Source organism: Sceloporus occidentalis, unplaced genomic scaffold (assembly GCF_023333645.1).
Source record: "Sceloporus occidentalis isolate IW3139 unplaced genomic scaffold, rSceOcc1.0.p SCAF_106, whole genome shotgun sequence".
NCBI lineage: Eukaryota > Metazoa > Chordata > Lepidosauria > Squamata > Phrynosomatidae > Sceloporus > Sceloporus occidentalis.
The window spans coordinates 1,441,590-1,466,675 of NW_028317086.1; the positions used below are offsets into that span (position 1 = coordinate 1,441,590).

The 25,086-nt window shown below is 38.5% G+C and overlaps 1 protein-coding gene across 4 annotated transcripts in view; it reads left to right on the plus strand.

Annotated features, from left to right (window-relative positions):
- The window catches only part of LOC149283318 (pre-B-cell leukemia transcription factor 1-like), a 76,673-nt gene that overhangs the window by 51,208 nt on the left and 379 nt on the right, over window positions 1–25,086 (plus strand). For 2 of the 4 annotated variants that reach the window (XM_089497661.1, XM_089497662.1), the window contains 6 exons: window positions 7,168–7,412; window positions 9,061–9,251; window positions 9,834–9,969; window positions 11,660–11,819; window positions 20,076–20,188; window positions 22,313–22,402. In XM_089497661.1, coding sequence (XP_089353787.1) covers window positions 7,168–7,412; window positions 9,061–9,251; window positions 9,834–9,969; window positions 11,660–11,819; window positions 20,076–20,188; window positions 22,313–22,402 — 935 coding nt within the window. The remainder of the gene's footprint in view (window positions 1–7,167; window positions 7,413–9,060; window positions 9,252–9,833; window positions 9,970–11,659; window positions 11,820–20,075; window positions 20,189–22,312; window positions 22,403–25,086) is intronic. The other 2 variants (XM_089497663.1, XM_089497664.1) reach the window with 1 other exon arrangement.

Here is a 25,086-nt window from a genome sequence, read left to right on the forward strand (position 1 = left end):
CAGATTTATATGTTCTTTGTCCTCAAGGTGTGATATAGAAAAATATTAATTTCCAGCCTTTGAGGCCTACAGTTTAATACACCTCCTCTGTACTGTTCCTGAAACTCTGTTTGGGATAGGATATTGTTGACAATGTTTTGTCAAATACTATCAGACTCTTGACTTTAGGAGGAAAATGAGACACAGAGAACTAACTCCAACAGTAAAAGAACAGATGCACTCATGTGCATGAAGAAGAATTGATTGATGTTTATGCAAAACGACCATAATATGCATTAACAAAAGGAAAATAGACTGTCCCATTAAGGTTACACAAGGCCTAGCCAGGGAAGCACATTAGGGCCTCCAATGTAGGAATCTCTATAGGAGCTATAGTGAATATACATGGGTAGCTTGATCAACAAGTCACATAACTTTAAGATTCTCCAGTGAGGTAGCCATGGTTGCTTTCTGGTTAATATATCTATATGTTTTTTGACACCTACATGCAAGTGGACTAAAACGCCAATGATCTAGCTTGCAAATTTGCCCCAGTAACTATATACCGTATTTGCTCGATTATAAGACGACCCCCCAAAATCAAAATATTAATTTAGGAAAAAAACAAAAAGCCTCAATATAAGGCTTTTATTTGCCAACCTGCCCCCCCCCCCAGTTATGCACATCTGCCCCCAGGCTTGCCACTCTGCCCCCAGAAATGCCTTATACCCCCCTATTTGCCACTCTGCCCCTTGATGTGCCTTTTAACCCTCTATATGCCACTCTGCCCCCAGAAATGCCTTATACCCCCCTATTTGCCACTCTGCCCCTTGATGTGCCTTTTAACCCTCTATATGCCACTCTGCCTCCAGAGATGTCTTCTACCCTCCTATATGCCACTGTGCCCCATGATATGCCTTTTAACCCCCTATATGCCCCTCTGCCCCATGATATGCCTTATACCCCTATATGCCACTCTGGCATATCATAATAAAAAAACCTCTTTATTGTGTTTGTTGTTAGACTGGGCAAGACTTTATTAAAGGGTTTCCTTCAATTGGTAAAACTTGTTGTGGAGATTCTCTTATCTCACCTTACTAGCCCAGGTAGCTGCGAGACCGCTTGAGGTCTATGCTGTTGCAGAATAGACCTCCATTGCGGCTCGCGTGTTGCCTTCCGGCAATGCTCTGCAGTTGACCGCTGCAAGGTGTGTCTTTTGGTATGGTGGCGGGGGGCTTTGCTTGACTCTAATGTCTAGCCACAAAATGTGGAGAATGTCAACAGAGTGTTCCTGTTGATTGCATCAGTCCGTTGGTTGCAATAAAGCATTACGATTGAGCCCTCATTGGCAAACCGTTGGATTATGTGGCTTGTTCAGCACCACTGTTCTTCTTAATTCAAGATACTGTAAATTCAGATATTTCTTTTACACAGGCTTTCGTTACATCAGCTCTTCATTATCAAGCTATTAATTATAACTGCTGTGCACCCAAAGTGAACACTCGTTATGACTGAACCCCGGGAAACTTTAAAGTGGCTCTTCATTTGAGTGGCATCTTCATTATCTAGCCCTTTATTTCTGCGCATTTATTTCAGGTATTCAAAATGGCCATCTACAGACTTATGTTACAGTTTGTTCTCTTAGCAGGGCTATTAACATTTTAACCTTGCACTATTCCCATATTAAGCACCCGGTTAGAAGATATTTCAGATGCTTATGATTATAAATAATCAATAAGTAAATTCATGTAAACCCAATAAACCTTTTACTGGTTGATCCCAATTCAAAACAGCGAGATCTTTATCACTTAAACCCTTAAGAAAAAATTACTGCAGTTTTTTGGACATGAAAAAACTGCAATACTGCACATCTACTGCAGTTTTACTGCATTTTTACTTCACTGTACTGCAGTTTTACTGCAGTTATTTTTGTACGGAAGCACAAATGCAATAAAGCTACAGTTCATTGAAGTACAACTGTAGGTTTGCAATATAAAAAAAAGTGCAGTAAATGTGCAGTACAGTGAAGTACAAATGCAGTAATACTGCAGTAAAAGTGCAGTATTGCAGTTTTTTCATGTCCAAAAAACTGCAGTAATTTTTTCGTAAGGGAAAGGCCATTTTAAATCCGTGGGTATATTACTCCACATAAAGATCCTAAACCTTCAACAATGGACACTTGCACTAATCCCACCTGAATAAAAAGGGTTATTCTGCAAAAAATATTCCGGGTGATGTGGAATGTGACCTTTTGGCTAATGCTCCAGGGGATTCATGTTTGGGATTTGCCTTATTTATTGGGTCGCCATTACTGGCCTTTTTTTCATTAATAATTATACATGAATTCTGCTTTTCTATTTAAAAAGTGTAGATTCCTGGTGTCCCAACATCTCCATCAGTAGGACGAGTGGTCTGTACGATTTTAGAGAGGTGAAAATGGTTGGTAGGTGGGATGAAGGAGATAAGTGGAATACCGATGAGGAAGTGGGAACGAAGTAGAAAAGGTTTCACTTGGGCCATAATCACCTTTTTTCCCACCATTGATCCACAAACTGTGTTCACACAATGTGGATATTGTTTTGAATTTTCTAGACTAACTCAATAAACGGCGTTTACATCACAGTCATGAATATTTTTAATCCTGTAAATTCAGATATTTCTTTTATGAGCCAATTTTTATTTACGCACCAATAATATTAAATTGCTTCACATACCGGTACTGTACATGGTTCAGTTGGCTTATTGTAGGTGCTTATTTAGGCCTGGATTGGCCATTGCCAAATCGGGCATCATTTTATCAGCTGTTATTGGCTTGAAGTACAAGAGCGATCCCTGTGCGTGGGGTTTCAGATGCATGCCAGGTACATACGGTTTTCAGCTCCAGTGGCACGGTGTGCGTGTGTTTGATGCTGATTTTAGGTGTATTTGTGATATTTATGATGCTGCTGTGTTGTTAATGTTGTTTCCATGACACCAGTCCTATGCAGGTGACCCCTATATTGATATGTTTCTTAGTCTGATATATTAAATTTCCTTCACGTTTAGTTTTTTTTTCCAGCTTCTTTTTCTCCCTCTCTGGTTTTCTTCTGTTCGTTTTTCCCTCGTCTTTTATCTCACTATTAATCCCCCCCAATCTCCCTCCCCTCTCCATTCTCCCTCCCCTCTCCATTCTCCCTCCCCTCTCCATTCTCCTCTGTCTGGATATTTTCCCAGCAGACGCCAGTAATACAGTATGTAGAGCTGTGCCCCAGCTCTCAGCATGCAGCAGACCAAATTATTCTCATGTATTCATGAAAAGCTGCCACCGATCCGTCCCTAACACAGAAATGGCCTTTGTTAGTGTTTCTCAAGTGGATTGGCACAGAGAACGACCCATGCAATTTGGCTTCAAAAGAAAGAAAAGCTTTATCCGCGTCACCTCAAGGAAATGTTATTCCTAACACGCAAAAAATACAGATATAGCAATTTGCCTAAATTGCTGGGGTTTTTTATTGTACAATTATGATTTTTTTTCTTCTCCCTTTTGACACCAACACGAGAGTTTCCTGCAGGCGGCGGCCGGTCTGTTCTGGTATGTTATTGTCTTCAGATACGTGAACGAGTGAATGGATAATGACAGGAACAGAGGAACGATACCGGTTGGGGGGGGATCGGTTAGCTCTCGATCCATCATAGGCCCTATGTGGAGAATGGAATAAACACTCGGTCACACTGTATATATATGACCTGCGTGTACTTTCCACTCCACAGTAAGAAGACAAAGGCTATTAGAACTTTGGAACATACACACAAGTTGGTTTTGGTTATACAAAAATTCAACTTAACACTTTATCTTCCTACCTAAGATGATGGTCCCAGTGCCTTTATTAAAAAGAAACTGCACATGTTGGTTCCTGTATCACAATTTCTATCCCCTTAAGTATATCTGGAGCTAGCCTAACCCCCAAAATGAAGCCATTGTTTCCCTCTGTAATACTAAACATATCACTTAGGTATACACTGTATGAAGTTACTAATATTTTTGACATTTCAGAATTTCTGCTAGGGTGCTTGTGAGCAAATGGTGGCCTAGAGCATAGAGCAGGTCCCGCTTTTGGAAACGGTGAGGAACATGGGCCAGTTGGGAAAATCCTTTGATTTCTCCTGACCAGTCCGGTAAGCCGTGACTGCAAAAGTTCCCACATGGCCACCTCAAGGCTTATTTCACCAGAGCGCTGCAGGGTGGCCAGATGGGTAAAGTTAGATCTGTGGTCCTGTCCTACGTCTAACCATGCCCCCAACAAAGTTGCCCCGTTTGGACACTTGCTATGCATAATATGCCACCATTTATACCTTAAGGCTCTGTATTAATGATACGTATTTTATTTCTCCTTTCATAAGTGATATATTAAAGAGGCCTGCTGAGAGGGCACAAAACGGCATTTTTTTTAGTTCATCAAAGATTATAGCTTTACATGTGCTGTAAAAAATCAATTATTACACCAGTAGATATATGCGTTACTGTTAAACATTCAACACAAAAAAACAAAACCCAAGCAAGGTGCATTAGTGTATATAATATGTACATATGCACACAGACACAAAATGCAGAAATGGGTCTGGGTAAGTAGATGCTGATAAGTTGAGTCATATATATATATATATATATATATATATATATATATATATATATAATGCTCTTGCCTTAACTCCCCTTCTCTGTGATAATTAATAGGAACGCTTTCCATGCATCTTGTCTTGTTGCACCCTCATACTTGATATCCTAGCGCCAGCAATGGAGCTGAGCGGTGGGAAGTATCAATAAATTGAACACATCTTCTGAATGGTAAATTGCTGCAAAGTAGTAGTCAGGGGATATGGCCTCCTGAAGAGCGGCATTAGTCTTGAGACACTGTTAGCTTGCCCAGTGCTAATATTTTGATGAGCTTGCATTTGTAATAGCTGGTGCTGGTCCACGGATGTCATAGTTCATCAATATACTATGGGGGTAATTTGAAAGTAGGTTATGCTTTGTTCCTTAACCCATCGCTTTCCTTAAAAATGATATGTTCGGAAACTTTTTGACTTTATTGTTCTGTGATATTATGCCAACATATAGTATGCTGTATTTTAATACTAAGGTATCTGCATATTATTGGACCAGTAATGTATTTCTTTCGAGCTGTAAAGTGCACTCCAACACCCAGGATCCTTTGTTTGCCATGTGCTGAGGATGTGCAGTTTGTATAGTATAATTATTATTATATTTTATGTTTATAGCGGCAACAATTTACACAGCACTTCAAAAGGTACATACATTCAGAGGGTGCAACAAACTGAAATGACATGCCAAGACAAACCAATACATAAATGATTACAAGCTTATGAGGATAAGGATTCTAGCATTAAATCATTTCTGAGCCTTTTCCTTTTTGTCTGCAGGGAAATCGGATCCCTGAATGAACTTTAGCTGGGATATCTGTAGTTTTTTCAAAGTAGGGTTAAGCAAATTTGAAAGCAATGCAACAATCACTGCTCTTGTAATGAAGCAGTTAAGGTTCTTGGATCAGCTTTATTATTTAAATATCTGACGTGGGTTATTTAACTGTTTGTATTTCAATAGTATCAATGTCAGTTGATTTTAGAAAGGCCTTCTCTTGGCATGTGTGCAATCATGAAATGAGGTGTTCTACGGCACAGAATGAACGTAGGATGTTTCATGAATCCAAAAGGAGACCTCTAGTGGGGACTGTAAAATATGTGATTGAATTCTAGGACATGGAGCTACACTTTGGACATTTCTTTCTTCGTTAAGCATTTTGACTAAGACTTTAATAAATCAAATAAAATACCTTTACTTATATAAATATATTTACTATAGTCAACTACAAAAGTTTACAATATATTCTTCTGTGAAAGAGTGCATAAGTGTTACTGTATCCAATGGAAATGGTAGAGGTTAATACAGTGGGGGTAATTTAACCATTAATTTAAATCCCCCACTGCAGCCACATATCAGTAGCTGTACTGGGCAGGATACTCTAGACAGGAGGCAGGCTTTTTGTGCATGCGCGGGTATGTATGTGTTTATGTGAACGTGCACTTGGCACGCATGCTCCTAGGGATCCAAGAGGATCTTAATCCAAAACTGGAAAAGTGTCTTACCAGTCTTCATGGTTTTGCCAGCACTCTGTACAGATACTAGACTTGTGTAAGTGAACCACAAACAATTTGAACAAATTTTGTTTCCTGCCCTCTCGGTAGGATGAAATTTTGATTGTTCCATTTGAAAACAAAATTTGTTGTTACTCCCGTTCACGCTCTCACACACGCTCTCACACACGCTCTTATACGCTCCCTCAATGTTTTCCTACCTTCTCCACTGATCACTTCCGTGTCCTTGTCTCTTTTTACTCGGCTCCTCTTCCTCTCTTCCCTCTTCTTGGTTTTCTGTCTTCATTCACTTCTCTGCGGGATCAGCTATGTTAACTAGGCCTCCTAGAGTCCTAATGCAAAAGAGGTTGCCCCCGTGGTGCACTCTGTGGCCCCGCCCTTTTGTGGAGGTACTCCAAGGGGCCAGAAAATGCAGATGGATCCACTGAGAAAGAGAGTTCAGTGCAAAATGGCGGAGTCACGGGGACAGCATCTCCCTTGTTCCTCCAATAGGGGGATAGAGTGTGCGCGGAGGCTCTGCTCTTTGCTGAAGCAGTCAAGGAGGCTTTATTAATGGAGCTGATGCCAGGGAGAAGTGGACGAAGAAAGAAGACAAGAACAAGAAAAGGCAAGAGAAGATGCGGAGCTGTGGAAAAAGAGACATGGATATGGAAGGGGTCGGTGGAAAAGCTAGGGAGACATTAAGAGAGCGAGCGTGAATGAGAAAGCAACAAAATGCAAACAGATATTTGGACCCCCTCTCCCTTGTTTTCCTTGGGGTCCCTCCTCATTTTCAGACATTTATTCGAATAAACAGAATTTGTCAAATTTAGTTTTGAACAAATCCAAACGCACAAGTCTAACATACCATGTTTTAGTGTTCTGTGTAAAGGCTAAAAATATTTTTATATGTGGAAATTTGCAGCATAATGGACAATAGATTCATTTAGTGTTGCATGTAGAAGTTTAATATTACAGCTTGATTGTTATTAAAATGTTTATATAAGTTATGCAAAGTATATATAAAATTAAAATCCCTCTTTTCTCTTCTTTCAGTGCTCAGTATTCGAGGCGCACAGGAGGAGGAACCAGCAGATCCCCAGCTTATGCGGTTAGATAACATGCTACTCGCGGAAGGAGTTGCAGGTCCAGAGAAAGGAGGAGGCTCTGCAGCAGCGGCAGCAGCTGCTGCTGCATCAGGAGGAGCCGGATCAGACAACTCAGTGGAACATTCTGATTACAGAGCCAAACTCTCCCAGATAAGACAGATCTATCACACAGAGTTGGAGAAATATGAACAGGTAACATGGACCTCACTGGTATTTAATGCTGGGGTGCAGTCCATCTGGTCTGCCCCATAAAACAAATCCTTAAACCATACATTCAGCTTGTGAGTACATTATGCTCACACGTGTACCTTACTAAGACACTAAACTAAACTAAAATTCTTTGTGGCTAGAACATAATGGACTAATTGTTTTCAGTTGTAAAAAGGACTTGATAGAGTCAGGACTGCCTTCTTCTGGAATTCCCAGTTAGATCTGCCTAGAAGTTATTCTATAAATGCATCCGCTATAGTCACTCAGCAGCCTGTTTGTTCCTATTGGCTATGAAGTTATTATAACAACCTTCCAGTCAATTAGGGGGTAGCCCCATTAGGTGCCAGGTCTCTTACAATAACAAATGGATTTCCACAGCTCCAAAATGAGGGCCAAGAATCATAATTCTGTCAGAAATTAGAGAATTGTTTTGTACGTTGTTAAATAAAAAGTATCCTTTAACATTTAAAACAAAAACAAAAAAACAATGTACATTTCAGCGAATTATTTCATGCTAGGGTGGTTTTAGGACTCTCTTTGATGATTGCCACGGTATGTTCATGAGCCCCCTGGAAGAGTAATGAGGGAGGGCTAGGCTCCAAGCTATATCTGGATACTTAGTGCCTTTAGCTTTCCAGCTGCTAATTTACAATACCCCCTGGTATCCATGTGTACATATTTTAACTTACTTACCATTATCTATTTAAATGTATTATATCCATGTATTATATATGAAGGACATGGATACGTAAATTGTTTCTTGAATTCTAGTTCTCATCTAAAATTAACTACTTATACTTGTTTTCTTTAGAGAATGAAACATTCCCCATTTTTTCATAGAAAATAGAACTGAATACTGGACATTTGCAGATAGACCAAAAACGAGTCAGACAAATTTTGGGGGGCATTTTTAATTTGTGAAAGGACCTTGTTTCTGTCCACTTCATACGGGGTTTGGCCTTGTTCTCGTGGTTTTGTATGAATCACCGAATTTGAATCAGAATGCACAAGTCTACTGACTACTAAACTCCAATGTGTATGGGCTTCTTGTAGTTACCAAATGGCTGATATTACCTTTTTGAAGTTCCAGGAGCCATATAGCAGTACCTGACAAAATATGGCATGTATCCAATGTCTGTACTTGCTAGTCGCTTCCTGGCGGTTCATGAGCTACAGTAAGTGTGCTGCAAAGCAAATCCTAGGAGGCAATAGATAGAGGGATAGAAGGATCTTCATTATGTTCTAACCCCAGTGAGCTTCTACTGCAGTAAGAGCTTGGATAGTTTGATGTAAAATATACAGTTAGATAGCAAGATTTCTTCAAAGTTTCCTAACACATTTAATTATGCATTTTATAGGTCCAGCTCAACACTTCTCGCTGAAGAACCTTGCTAGTGTCGGCTCTTCATAACGTATAGTGAGAGCGCTAACCTCAAATCTCCTGCCAACTCCTCCATTAATAAATAAACCCCAGAATTATGATCTCGCTAGGAAGGGACACCTACCCTTATTTTAACTTTATAATTTTTTTATTTTGTTTTTGCTACCTCACCAGATCACCCTTTATCAGTTTATTTAAGCATTTTGGGACTCTTGCATTAACTCACCTGTCTTGATCATCCGTCTGTAGGCATGTAATGAGTTTACCACCCACGTGATGAATTTACTGAGAGAGCAGAGCCGGACCAGGCCCATATCACCCAAGGAGATTGAACGTATGGTGGGAATCATCCACAGAAAGTTCAGCTCAATTCAGATGCAACTCAAACAAAGCACATGTGAAGCAGTCATGATTCTGCGCTCCCGTTTCCTGGATGCACGGTGAGTAACGAAGAACAAAATGATGTCTGTTCCACTATACTGTTGACAGGCATATACAACTACTTATACCCGTAAGCGGAGATGACAGGACTGGTGTACTCATGGGAGGAAGGCCTAGTCTGCAAAAGAAAGAGAGACAAACATGAAGACAGGGATGTAGATTGCAGGAAACATGTTACTGGTCTATAAGATCATGTGCCTACCCTGAGTCGTGGTTTCTTAATCTAGTTCTGAAAGTGTGTGTGAGCCCTTATTGCTTCAACATGCACTCCTTTCAGTCAACACTAAATATCACTTACATGCACCATACCCCATCCGCTACTTAATTGGGTGTATTCAGCAATATGAGTTTTTAGGTAAGATGAAACATTTGAGCTGACTTTATTATGTATAAGTATGTATTGTAAGAAAATGCATAGATAAATCAGTAAATTGTCTTTCAATGGATTTCAGTATTTTTTTAGCTACAGGATATCTTGGCCATTTATGATGTTTCATCTCGCCTACCAGTTCACTGTTTACTAAAGCCGCGTGTATAGACTCCTGTGTGTTCTCAGGACTCATGCTGATCTTTTGTTGCAGACGGAAGAGAAGAAACTTCAACAAGCAAGCTACAGAAATTTTGAACGAGTATTTTTATTCCCACCTCAGCAACCCATACCCCAGTGAGGAGGCCAAAGAGGAGCTAGCCAAGAAGTGTGGTATCACAGTGTCACAGGTAACGGGCAGGTTGGCCAAGTTTCTCATGCCAAATCTTAAACATATCTCCATCAAGGAGCCAAAATGCTATTTTCCCCACCAGTGCTGTGGCGATAATGCAGATGCAAGAGCACTGCAAGTTCACCTTAAAAAACAGTTGCCTCAAAGCTATAGAGCACATTTTAAAAATGCGTTTACAAAAGAAGAAGGTCCCAAATGTGACATCATACATTACAAGCAAAATCTGCTGTGGTTCTTATGTAATCCTTAGGCTCGGTGTATACCAGTTCTGTGGGACATGCATTTGTTTTTACACATTTTTACCTCCAATTGGTTGCTTATGTACCAAATGCTACTTTCAGGATTCAGATGTACGCTAGGCTGCAGTATTCATGGAATATATAACTGATCAGTGTGCTCAACACTGCACAGCTATCAAGGCTGGGAAATTTCTCTGAAGTTTCTGTGTTTTATGAAAGTTCTCATAGTATGTATTGCACAAATGAGGTAGCACATTGACCCCAAACTAAACTCTATTTATAACATCATTCCAGCCTTCAGCCACTTTCTATTTTTGGGGGTTTAACTGCCTCCAGCTTATAAATTCTCCATGGGAAAAAGGTGACACAGACCCAGGGCATGAACAAGCCCTGTTTGGTGTATGGTGAGGACTGAGGTTGTGTCTCCTTTATTTTAGGACAACCAAGGCATGGAAAGGACGTTAATACCAGTACCTAGGAGCTCCCTTTGTCTATGGCATGGGTGTATTATATAAGTAAATATAACATATTAGCCAACTACAATTTAAATATACATCTAGAACACAAGCAGTAGGCTCATCCGTTCTCTAATAGTGTATTGAATTCCCCATGCGTATGCTTATCGTTGAGGTCTGGAGTTCTTTGTGCTTAATTTGCCTCGTTCTTGAGCAAAATTTAAAAATCTGACAACCCAGGCAACTCACTCCAACCAATACATTGTTTGTACATACATTCCAGACAAAGCCACCTCTAAGCACAAAACACAGCTTCTGTACAGTTATCTATAGCCAAGAATAATATGGAGCTCTGTCTCTAGTTCTACTTTGTGTCAGCGCTGTCATGTAATGTTTACTGCATCCCCAAGTCACATCAAAGGTTCATGTATGTGGTTAAGCCCCTGAATAAGTTACTTCCTTCGATGGTTTCACCGTGCATCACTTCCGATTTCAGGAAGAATGTTGGCCAAATTGGTTGGAATGAGGGAGAGATTGGAGGGCTCGCTCTCTTTTAGCAAAACTGAGTTAATCTTACACTCCACTTGTTTACTTTTTATTAATCTTCCATTGATTATCGTAATATGCCCCACTTCGAGAAAACCATGTCTACATTCTAGGATGTCGCCTGGGGACCTAGTATTTGAAGTTGTCTGAGGGCACCTTTTTAGACACTAGCAATGGTTAGGACATTTTCTATAAATGCGCACAATTAAATTAAAATTAAAAAAACATTTGCTTTTACCTAAACAATAAAATGTGAAAGTCGCTGAAATAATGAATGCCCGTGGGCCACAAAGTCGTTTTCTGTTACCACCACTTCTTGGTTAACTGCATTAGTGTTGTAACATCCTCTTGCCGTAGCATTTGAATCTTCACAACATACACAGGTTCCTTTGGATTGTTTCACTCTTAATTATGTTGGAATAACTCTACAAACCTTATATCACCACAGGTATCAAACTGGTTTGGAAATAAACGAATCCGCTACAAGAAGAACATAGGTAAATTTCAAGAGGAAGCCAATATTTATGCTGCCAAAACAGCTGTGACTGCTACCAATGTGTCAGTTCACGGAAGTCAAGCCAATTCGCCCTCAACTCCCAGTTCTGCTGGTTAGTTTATGTTTTTTTGTTTTCTTTTGGTTGTTGCAGTTTTTTGTTTGTCATTTTACCTCCAAGCCTTCTTTGATACGCTCTGTTTTCTCCTACATCTCAACTTTTCTTCCCTCTTCCATCTCTTACCAGTACCCATCCTTCTTGTACTCCCTTGTCCGTCTCTCTGGTCCTCGTCCTCTTTGTCTTTCTCTGTATTATTTTAGCTTTTTGTTTGTCTTTTCTTTGCTTTACCTTGCTTGTTTTTTCAGATTAGATTCCCACCATACTCAGATGATATTATCTTGGCGGTTACTGTTAGTTTTTTTAAATTAATTCGTATTGCTTTGCTAACTGTGATTTTAAGGGATTTTTTTGTATTTGTTTTAAAAAAGAATCTCTGGAAAACGGTCTTGGCCAGTGCCCTGAACGATTTCTAGGCAAATAAAAAGGTCTTTCAGTGAAACATACTGGCCCCCTATTATAGACTTTATCCTTAAATCTGGATGTATTTGGGAATAAAAATCTTACGTACAATAAGTCTGGTAAACTAGAAGCTGCACATTTTCTTTCTTTCCTTTGAAGGTTTAAATATGTAAAAACACAGACATTTTGAAAATTATGTTACCCTTTCGATGGCAACAACAGATCAGGTCCTACGTTCTTATCATGTGGCAATTGGGTTTCTTGCAAAAAAAAATAATCCAATCCAATTCACACCTCCTTTATAGAGAGACATTCACTAAAAGTAAATTAGAAACGGGAAGCAGTGGGGTTGGAGTCAGGCTTACTTGTGATACCCGACATTTAAAGGGAAACATACTTTTTTTTTCCTCTGTTGATGACATGGTGGACCTGCCCTATAGGCTTGGGTCAAGAAAATACGACGCTAGAAGATGTTTGATTACTTGTTGAAACCCTTTGGCTAATGATCTCTGTAAAAGCTGAGTTAAAGGAAACCAGCCTTTCTCAAGAGCACAGACTAAGTCTATAAAACCGTGGTGCTGATCAGAACAAGATCAAATAAAAATGTGATAAGTGGGATAGACAGTCTTCTAGAATGACGGTGACTGGTGGAGGAGAAAATAGGATGATAACTCTACCGCTGTGATGAAATCAGATGAGTCATGTTTGTTAATCCTACACTTTACAGTTTAATAAAATTAGTTTTGTTGTTTTAAAATAAGCAATTACTTTGTTACAGACACAAATCTTTGCTGATCCCATAGTAAACATGCATCCTGTTCTCTGGATCTATTTAATTAATCTTCCCTATTAAGATGTGTTTCCCATATTATTAAGTTGCTGATTGTCACGTAAGCACTCGTCCCACTCCATCTTTAAATATGGCCTACAAATAATTATATATAACAACATATATAGTTTGATTTTCTGGTTTTTTATAGCATCGCCTTTTCCAATTCAAGAGTACAATATGCTGCTAAATCTAGCGTAGGTAGATTATAGTTCTTAGTATTAGGTAATGAAAAAATAATCTTTGTTCATGTAATGTTGCAGAATGTGAGCTTGTGGTTTGTGACCTAATAAAAACTGTATTGATTAAGTTGTAATAATCTACAGTATTGATCGTCTGATTGTGTTGCGTCCCTCGTTATATAAGTGTACAAAGTAGTGTTGCCGTGGGACTGGGTGAAGGTCTTCTACGTGTTTTTATTGAGGTTTGCAGTTTATAAAGTAGTATTTACCTTGGTGTCTGTTATGAAAGGATTCATTATTGGGCTGTTGCTAAAGCTTAACAATTTTTAAGATTTAAAGTTTTTTTTCCTAAATGCATGAGACTAAGAAAAATATTCTCAGGTACTAGGCCAGAAAGTTTTTAGAGAGTTTTAACATTACAGTATACTAGGCATTATCTGTTGTGTATATTGGGCCTTTTACTAGAATGTCTGTGCTGATTCCTCCTTTCATCACAGTTGCTCCTTATGTATAAACCCTCGTGTACAGAATATAAAATGAGACAATTAATTGCCTGATAAATTATTACATAAGAGCAATGTTATATTGAATATATAGAGGCGCTTGTTAGTATCAGTATTGAAAGTATCACTCCTCCATATTATGACTCTAAGGCTAAAGCATAAAAATGTCTTAACGTCTTCTTAAAGTATGCAGTAATAAGGTTGTCCATGAGCATATTTAAGAGAAATTTTTTTAATTCATAGGAGGAGTATTTTGTTTCTCCTGCCGAGAGACCAAATTTAGTAGCCGCCTACTAGTGGCTCGCGAAAGTAATGTCTTCCATGTTACTTAAGGATGTTGCATGATCAGCTTTAGCCATACAACCCCTACCCAACAAGAAAGCGTCTGAACTTGCAACATATCAAAAACATCCTTGTTAGGATTGTTAAGTGTTCAGTAGTGTCTTTAATGTGGCTAATTGATCAATGTCTAATTAATTGTTTAATACAGTTTTGTTTTTAATGAAAAGCACCAGTGGATGGTTTTATTATAGCTGTGAATGATAATTCACTGAAGTAACAGTAAGCCCAAATAAATTTAATTTAATGAAATACCTCTGTAACAAAATAGCAGGCTAAGTCTTCTCAAATACAAAAAATTACATTAAAATTCATGCTAGATTTGGAAGGTTGACGATGGATTGTTCCATACTAGACCAAGCTAAAAGCAGACTTATTTAGAAATATACCAAAATAAAAATATTGTGACAATCTGTTTTATAGCATTATTTTAGACATTTATAGAACTTAACAGAACATTCGAAGAATGTTTTTGTTTTTTTTGAGTCCCTTGTCTTTGGATAGCTATTTTCATCCACATGTGAAATTACAAATCCTTGTGTTCTGGCTGCAATTTGTCCACATATTATGTTCTGTTGGTTGTGAAATTAGAAATCGGTGCTTGAGTCTGAAGTAGTGGAATACTTTTGACTACAGTGAAAATTCAAGTTGTTTCTACGTGTTGTGTTTTTTCTGCATTTGTCGGTGGTATTTCTCTAGGTATGAGAGAGTCCCTCACATAGTAGTAAATGTACAGTAAAGACTGTACATAAAATTTGAATAAAAATACAAAATATGCCAAAATTTGTATTTTAGTTCTAGAAGCGGTGTAGTTCCCAAAATTGTATTTTTATTGTGAATGCACGTTTCGGCCTTTTTTTCATGCACTGGATACATATTGGAGCATGTGTTCTTTAGTTATTAGAGTTAAGACTTCATCGCATTGCCCTGCTCACTTGCCACTTGCCTCCACTCAAAGCAGGAAGCATTCATATGTAAACATCTGTCACATGACCATTGAGGTCCATGTTCTCACAACCTGTAAATGATTGGTTGCTGCTACTCATCTTGATTAGAATGGGCGTTCCACTGAACTTGTACAGGAAGCATACTGAGGTATGTTCCATGCTTTCAGTAGAGTCTGCAGGGGGAGGAGGTGAATGAGATTAATTAATGAATGCCTGTATCAATCAAGAAATTGAAGAGGGGGGTTCATTCTTCATAAGTCACATTAAATAAATAATTCAAAAATTACATGGCATTTTGGGGGTTGGTGATCACATAATTAGAGGTTGCATCATGTAATGGCCTTGCAATATCATATGGCCAGCCATACATATGCAAATTACCAGCTAAAATAACCAAACAGCAGTGTCCCTTTGCTGGGATTATATTAACATAGTGGTTTGTACTACCAACGTATGCTTTGTACCAGAGGAGCAGCCATTGTATCTTCGAGTTCTGCTTCATTTTGTAGTATGTACAGCAACACCCTTATTTACAATGGATCATATTTCTCTGTATGTAACTCAAAATAATACATCATTTTTGTTTGTTATATTAATCACTGGATTTACTGTAACCATTAACTAGCCAACTCTAAATTTCCAAGGACAACTGAATAAAATGGATGTAAATAAATCACTTGGTCCAGATGGCGTACACTGCAGGATTTGAGAGCATAATTATTAGTAGCCAATCATCTTCACCCCCGGCACTGTAAGACTGGTAGAACACAGATGTGCTGCCATTATTTGAAAAGGGAATAAGATCGCAGCCTGGGTATTACAGGCCTGTTAGCGTGACATCACTAGTGATAACGCTACCATCAAATAGTAGAAGGAAGTTGTTTAGACAGCAAGATTGTTTATTACATTGGGTGTAGATTTATGATATAGTGGTGCACATGTCGTTACAAGGCGCCAGATGCTTAAGCATTCCATATAATACAAATGTACATTTTATGTAATCTTAAATCATTGAATCTCATAGTGTTTGCTTGATCTTTGACAGAAGACATATACAAACATTAAGGTACTATGTGGCTTATTTTGCTGAATAGATTAGGAAGCGTGATAAACTTAAAACCTGGTGTTCTATACTAAGATTAATTATTGTTCTAAATGAATTGCAAACTATGCATCTTTGTTTACCTCTTTCCTCATGTTACTTGACATTCATAGGAGTCCCATAGTCCTGTGTATAGTAATTCTGGAGAAATGTGGATACATAAGACCTAGGGAGCATATAGCATGTATAATGATATCTTTCCACAAGACACACAGACATAATTGCACATGCAAGATAACCCCGGGCTTGCTTATTCTGTGCATCCATCTGGTCTGGTAGGTTTTGATTCCCAGAGGTAGACAAACAGGAACATTCACAACCATGTTTGTAAGTTGGGGAAAGTGGAACTGCAGGAATCTCTTTTTTATTGCTGTACAATGTAGGTAGTAGTATAGGAGATAAAGGTGTGCCAGTTACTTTTCCAGATTTATTCCCCATGTAACACATACGGTATCTGTATGCCTTGGTACAAATCTAAGTCAATTTCCATTTTAAATACTTTTGAACTTGTATAACTGGACAATTCATGCCCTACTGCTAACTGTGAAATCCCTATTTATTTTTAAGCCATTTTTCCCTTTTTTTTTTTGTGGGTACCCAGTGTTTTTTTTATGTCTTTCATCGAGTACCACCAACAGGATCTCTACACAAGATCATTTTTGCCCTTTTCATTAGCACGGGTAGATGATGACACGGATCCATGTAAACCTATATGCCGTGATATCTGAAACCCACACTGTTAGACTGCATCACTGCTACTCGCTATCATCATCACTTAAATCAATATTCCAGTTTAGTGTCTTTTTGAAATCCACTATGAATTCTGAGATGATTCCTCTATGAATTCTGGTGGTGGAATAAAATAAAACAACCTTCAAGGGACATTAGTCATCCCTCAATGTTAATTCCTGTATTCAGTGTCAATTATTTTGTTATTTTTTTTCCTACATTTTCCATTTTTGTGAATTTGCAAAATGACTGGTGAAAAATGCAACATATTGATTTCTGTGTGTCTATGATGCTCTTGCTTGTTGGTGGAAGACTGAAAGTTGTCTGAATAATAATAATAATATATGCACATAATGTTGATGTCCCAAAAATAACATATTTGGCCACAAAGTGATCAAAAGATACAAATGTTTCCCCTAGGCCAAAATTTTTAATATAAATATGAAAATATTTGGCTACTTAAGATTTAGCATATCAGTATTGGTAATAAGTAAGTATACACATCTAAATAATATAAGATTGTTTAAAGAAGTAAAATCCATGACCCTCAAATTGCCCTAATGATAAATGTCTACAGATCACCTGCTATTCAGGAAGCCATTTAGTCATTGAGACTCAGGCTGTTCATTTTGCTTGCTAACCCTGTAGATAAATGCTTCCCCTTGCAGTGACAAGGCCAGGGTTGATATCCTTGAAATTGCTGGTTTTGTGTTGTGTTTCATCCAGGAAGCAAACAGACGGAACGCGGGGCTGTTCAACCTCAAAACAAAATGCAGTTCCTCTCACCACAGAACCTCGGTTAGTATGCATGGTCCACAGGGACACGTGCACGTGACTTTGGTCTTCTTCAGTTTTGTGACTCTATCGTCGTCTCCATTGTTGGTATTTATCATTCTGGATGCTCGTTTAACATAATCCATCCATGTATGTCAGTCCATGTTGCGGGCTTGGTGCTAGGATGATGCTGATTTGTAAGAAAGCAAGAGCACAATTTTCTTTAATTCTTGAGATTGAGAGATATTTAGGTTCTCGGGGTAGGAAACTTTAATTCTTCTGTCTCAACACACTGATCACTGTACTTGGAATGTAACTTTTTTCTGTATTCACCAGCTCAGATTTTAATGGAAAAAAGTTTGAACACTCTTAAACGAAAATTATTATTATTATTATTATTATTAAAACGTGTGTTTAAATTGTTAAAAAATGAAGCTTCTGCCCCATAATAGGGCTTAGCATTGATTTGCCACATATGCTCTGTTTGTTTTTTCTTTGTATTTACTTATTCATATACAATACATGACCTTATGGGTGATTTGGTATTTCAACATACTTCCTGCCGTGTAGTAGTGTCTACACACAACCAAGTCATATTCTTCCTCGCAAAAAATCAGGAAGAAAGTAATAAATAGTGCCCATTAATAAAATAAAATACAAGGAATGTGAGATAGCCGAGGCCAAGCCTGGAATAAGCCTGGAATAATGGATACTTTTTCTCTACGAGACTATGAGTGATCTATGAGTCCATCACCTTTTGAGTTTGTCTACTGCAAATTACCTTTTTGCCTCCAAAAATGAGACGTATGCAATGACAACAATAATTGAGTGACTTGAACTGTAGTCTGGTTTAGAGTGACAGACTGGGGGGACTTCCCATATTCAAATAAGAGGGGAACTAACAACACATCAAGCCAGAAGTATGATAATTCATATTTTACAGATCACTTTGGTCAATGAATATAAGAACTGGTGTAATATGTAAAAACTGTGACTGGCAGATAAACGGTGCTACTAAACATATATTTTATGTTCCGATCGGAATTAGAAGCTAATATTTTTTGAGTGAGTTGTATCGTACCCCTTTTGTTTTTGTCCTGGACACTTTGTTCCGAGAGTAGCTATATTGAGCGCCTATGTTATCCAATGCAGCTACAGTTTCAAGTTGATGAGAAAGCTCTATAGTATTTTTTCCTTTAGTGGGTTTACTATGAAGTAGAAGTAGAATGTAGTTCTGATGATTACAACCTGTTAACTTGGGTAGGTATGATTTTGAGCCGATTTGTCTTTTGTTTTAATTGATAAAATATAGGCAAGCTTAAATAACAGAAACAAGTTAGACTATGAGAGATAAAAGCCGCCGGTCATAGGTGACCCAATCCAGTAGATTGTACAACATAATAGAGGTCTTTCTGTCATTTGTACTGATTTGTACTTATAGTAAGAATTGGAATCCCTAACATTGTTTCCAGTGTTGTTCATAAAAATAAATTATTATTAGTACTATGTTACCACCCCTGCTTTACAATAGATATACAGTACCTTCTGTTGTGTCACCAGAGAGTATGTGGCCATCTATGGAAGTGTTTACAGATTTAACGTTTTGAGGATATTATTTGTGTCAGGAACATATATGTGTGGTATAATATTGTTTTTTTAGAGTTAGAAAATGAATTGGTGATATTATTTTTTGCTTACTCTTTGTTTAGAGAATTTATATTTTACATTAAATTCCGATGATGGCTGATTCAAAATCACTGACAATATTTTGGTGGAGGTGAAAGCAATATTTCAGTAGAGTCTTCTGTGGTTACTATAGCTGATAAGAGTGCAGCGCTAGACAGTGCAATGTGTGAAATGGTATACGAGCAAGAAGCTCTAAGATTTGTAGACTAGTTATCTTCTTGACCATAAGTCTTTTAGCTTTTTATAGTTTGTATATATAGTTTCTCTGTTACTAAAGGGGACCTGTGCAGAATACTCTGTTGAGGGTGTTGGTTTACATTAAATATTCATGACAAAGTGACTTCTGGGTTTATCAGTCTCGGATAACTTAATCACCTGGCCAAGGTTTTTTTTTTGTTTTTTTTAACCAATTTGGGAACCCATGATATTAGGTCTGATGCAAATTCAGTGAACAAATCTTTCAACCTAACAAATTACAAAATCCTCTGCGGTTGAGAATAAATATACTATCATACTAAACATAGCCTCATCTAACCTCCCTTGACTCACAGATCTCTCTTTCCATGGCTTTATTGGATCCTTGTCTATCTCAGTTTGCCTTGTAACCCCATAAACTAATATTACTGACTCTTCTGTGACCTCTCCTTTCTCCTGCTTCTGCGTATATCATCTTCTTTAACTGTGCATGCCAGGCCTCCTGTCTCCAAGGTTGGAGCTTCCTACTTTCTTTGATACAGGTGCCTCACTCTTTCCTTTCCAGGTTCTTCCAGTTCTTTTAACATGTCAAACTCTGGAGATTTGTTCATGAGCGTTCAGTCTCTCAATGGGGATTCTTACCAAGGTGCCCAGGTTGGAGCCAACGTACAGTCACAGGTAGGGACCATCAGATGTCACGTGGCCATGGGTGGAGAAAAACGTTGGCAGCATTTGGTGGTGTGAAAGAAGTAGCACACACAGAATCCTGTGCAGGTTTACCAAGAGAAGACTGCACTAGCATAGCACTGTTTGAGGTGGTAGAGTTGGAGACGTCAATGTTTTAGAGATTTCCCTAACTATATCTGAATCCACCTGGCTGACTGCTTTATGAAGCAAACCTGTGCTCACCAGAGACACACCAAGGATTTCTTTCACTATGGTACTGACAATTATGGTTGTCCAGTAATCCGTTCAGGTTAGAGGCATACGATAGCAGAACCCTGTTATTGATTGAGTTCTGGAACCGCTGTCAGTATCAGGATCCACATTTCTATCATTCTGTCCAAACTAGTATGTTCCTGTGAATGTACAGTTATCAAATATGGAGGCAGAGCAAGGTCTGTTGAATGGGGGGGCTTATGGTACAGCAATCCCTAAAGATTGCATCCCACATTACTACTATAAGTTGTCTACCATATTCTGAACCATACAATTCTGATATGCAGCCTTGAATGCATGTTGTACATTACCCCCAATACAGATGTGTATCCTGCATAGGGTGCAGTAATATTTCTTTATTTTCTTTGTGTGTTGACAAGTTATGGATAGAGAAGTCCTGGTACAGATGAGGACCAGCGGCTGTATTGGGTGGATGGCAGTGTGCCTAGGTATATTGTTTGGAAGATAAGATACAAAAAGACAGACACCCGCTACCATAGTGGATAGCAGTTCCTGGCAAGTTATAGGAAAGCACGCATTGACATGAGTGCTGACTATTTACCGGGAAAGTTATAAGCATTTAGCCTAAAAGAATCAGTGCAGATAAGTTACACATGGAGAGGTCCATACACACCAGCAGAACAAGAAAGCCTGGAAATGAGTATGGACTAACTAGAAAAGTGGACATTGGCAGGAGGGTTCTAGAGTGAACAAACCCACAGGGCTCTGCATCTCTATTGGCTACCGAAGCAAAGCGTAGCTTATATTTAGAGATGCGGATACAAAATTAAGAGCCTAATCTGTATCCAATTAAGTGTAACTGGCATATTTTCCATGGTCTTTAAAACCTCATATTACTTATCCGAATATAATTTGGGGGGTTGTCTGAATGTTGTTAATGTACATTAATAAAAAAAAAATATATATTTAAGTTATATAAAATACATGTTATTCAAACTAAAAAAATATATAGTATAACTAATGTAGCTATTTGGGAAAACCCAAGATCATATACATGATAACATAATATGTAAATCCGAGTGTTGCGGGTCTTTTCACAGAATTTCACATGTTGGTCCATAGTAAAAACAATTTCATGCTAACCACATATCAAGGTAATGACTAGTTCTAGCTGAAGATCTTGCAGACCATTTCAAGCCATTGTGGGTATTTTTACTAAACCCCACCTCAGGAAGGTTTATTAAAAAATCTGTGGAAGTTAACTCCCTACTTTATTATTAGTGCTATTTACTCATATTTACCCTCATATTCTGCAATGACGTGCAAATAGACCTTTATTAGTAGATTTTCTTCCTCTCCATAGAGTCGGGTTGTTGATGAATGAATAAATGATTTGTGCAGCGAATGGTTAAACTCATCTCCACATTGTATTATCAAATGTATTCATTTCCCTGACATTGCTTTTTAGTGTTTCGTATCGGTGCCCCTTCTCCCTATTTTTTGATAACCAAACCGTGTTCTGCCCCCTTTCTGTGGTGAATATCTCATTCGTTTACTTTTTATTCTATCCTTACTAGGCCTCCACCAAGTCTCAATCTTTCTGTAGCTTGCAGGTCCGATTAGACCTTAGAACTAAAATTATGTCTTTGTGTTTCCCTTTTTCCTCTGTTTTCCTTATTCCATTTTTTCCTTTTGCCTGTATTCATTGTTGATATCCTCTCTCTCTCTTTGTCCGCCACTGCCCTCTCTAATTCTCTAATCTTTTCTCAAGTGTCACTGTCTCTTTTTCTGTTTTTTGCTCTGTCTGCTTTCTCTGTCAGCACTTTTTTTGTGAGTTGAGTATTTGAGTGTTCTGTGACTGCAGTTCCCCTTTAACCACACTGGACTTTTCCTGTCTTACAGGTGGATACCCTTCGCCATGTTATCAGTCAGACAGGCGGATACAGTGAGACTCTGACAGCGAATCAGATGTACAGTCCGCAGGGCATCAGTGTAAGCAAAGAATCCTCTTGTTTCTTCTCCCCCCAATTATTTCAAGTCCACAGGGCCCTTACTGCCACATTGCACACTCTCCTCTCCCTTTCACGGTCACCTATTTCTCAGTGCCGGTGACGCCAGCGGCCAGCGCTTTGTCCACAAATAATGTTCAGCGCGGGCAGCTGGAGCCAAGGCCTGTCACACACAATCAGCTTCCTTGTGGCACCTGCGGCCACTTACAGTCAGCCGAGGCAAACAGCCAAACAGGTGACACATAGCATGGCCACAGCAGAACGAGCGTGGAATCAGCCTGTTTTAATCCTGTTATTTCTGGACAAGCATATCAGCAAATTTAAAGAGTGCAATGTCTTCATATATTCAAAATCTTCATGCTTAAACCTGGGCATAAATTTCCCCCTAAATAGTAAATCTCCATACCTTAGGTGTGTATTGTTTTAGGAAGATTCACAATCATATGTTCCGAGATACATATATATCTATCTATATATATATACTAATAAAAAGCCTGCTTGCGGAATCATTTGGCATGGGTTTTTAAAGGTCCAATGCCTGCTACACCTTTAAATATACTCACGTACAGAGACACACAGATGCATTTTGTGTGTTTGTTTGGAGGGGGATAGAGATGAACACGTATTCCTGGCAGTGCTCGCGGCTGGGAATGACATGTAAATTCATAGCGACAAGCCGTGTCGTATGAAGTGAAATCAATAAGACAGACACAGGAAGAGCGGCTGCAGATTTGGGACAGCAATCCAAATACATTTCTCAGATCACCCATCCGCCATCCAAAGGCCGTGACAGTGTAGGGAGGAGGGGGAGATCGGACATAAGCAAAGGGAAAACACACAAAGCTGTGGAACGAGAGAGCCGTTGGGGTACATAGTTATGAATTTCTATACAATGCATTCGATGAAACGCAGCCATTATAAACACATTTGAGGTAGGATGGAGTTTTTATATACTGTATGTATGTATGTGTATATATATATAATGTGTGTGTGTGTGTGTGTATATATATATATATATATATATAACACACTTGTGTGCACAATCATGTAGCAAACCTTTCTAAATACTTTTTTTATGTGTTTTCTCTCTCTCTCTCTCTCTCTCTCTCTCTCTCTCTATATATATATATATATATTCTTAATGTTAATACATTCATTTAAGTATATATTTGTATGTTACATTGTTTGCTTCCTGTGGACAATATTTATTATAGAGGTGTATTTTACAATTGTGAAAGCAATTTATTGCTTCAAATGAAGTTCACATTGACTTTTTAAAGGGATCGCCTATTGTCCATATTGTGCCACCAACAAAGAATGCATATTAAAGTACTTGGTAAGTACTTTAATTTGCATTCTACAGTTTCCACACAAAAAATACATAAGTCTACTAAAAAGCTCCTGTGGCTCCAGAGCTGCAGCACACCTGTCCTTGTCAGAATATTCCCCTGGAGCCATCGCTGGTGGTGAGTACGTTCTATACGTGCATTTAGTCAAATGTATGTCCCGCAAGCCAAGGAGCAGGAAGATGGGGGGGGGGGCATTGAGATTCCACTAAAAAGAGTAGAAGCTTGACACATAAAACTTATATTATAAAACCCCTAGACCACATATGACTATTTGAATGATGCTAAAAAATTCTATAGAAATTCCATTACCTTATGGTTTGAACTTTTTATAAGATGTAAGGTAAGGTGCGAGACATACTGCTTTTTTGATCTAGTGCTTTGGGAAAGATGCCTTTCCTTTGTGGCATTTGATGATATAAGATATAAGTTGCTACTCTTTGGACATTAATTATAAATCACAGGTGCAAAATAACTTACTATGAAAATAAAAGTCTTTACTTTCTATCCTGCATCCCCCTGCTCACACTATGTGTTTGTAATTACCCCACGTAACATTGTGAGTCATTTCTGCTATTAAACTGAAGCAGAACAGAAAAATAAATATCTGGTGACATGGCAATTACAGATGTGAAACAAATGGGAAGCATGAGGAAGGGACAAGACCAGGCCATTGTCATTACAAAGAATGACCTCCATAAAATGATAGGCTGAGAAATGAGATGCTGCCAGGTTCAACTCAGAGGTGGATCCAAAACTCCAGACAGTGTCCTTGAATCAGTATTCTGTAGCATAAATCCAGGGTCACATATTTCATGCAGCTTGGACATGACTGGTATGGGGAACCCGTGAAACAGTGGAGGACCAAGGAGAAAGCATGGTACTTTGATTGCTTTAGCTCCTCGCTATAGATATGGGGCATCTAATCAAATTGGCTTGTCCCATAGCATCTGGAATGGGACTAATCCCTTCAGGACTTCATCACTTCCCAAAAAAAGGAAACGGAGGTAGCTTATCACTGGTGTATGTACTGAAAACCTGCCCTTTCCAAGACAGATGTTCACTCTTAGTAACTAGGTAGACCTCTAACTAGCTGCTACATTCATTTTCTCATAAGGAAATTTATTTTCTTATTTATTGCCGTATGCTCATTTGTAAATCATCGACACCTGTATGGCATATTGTCTAAAAATGTTCTGCTGAACCCAACATATACAAGTGGATATACTTTTATTGGTGTTCATCGCTGGCTTCTTATAAATGCAACTTTGATCTCAGAATGTGTTTTATTGCTATTATTTTGTCCAATTGTCTCATTTCT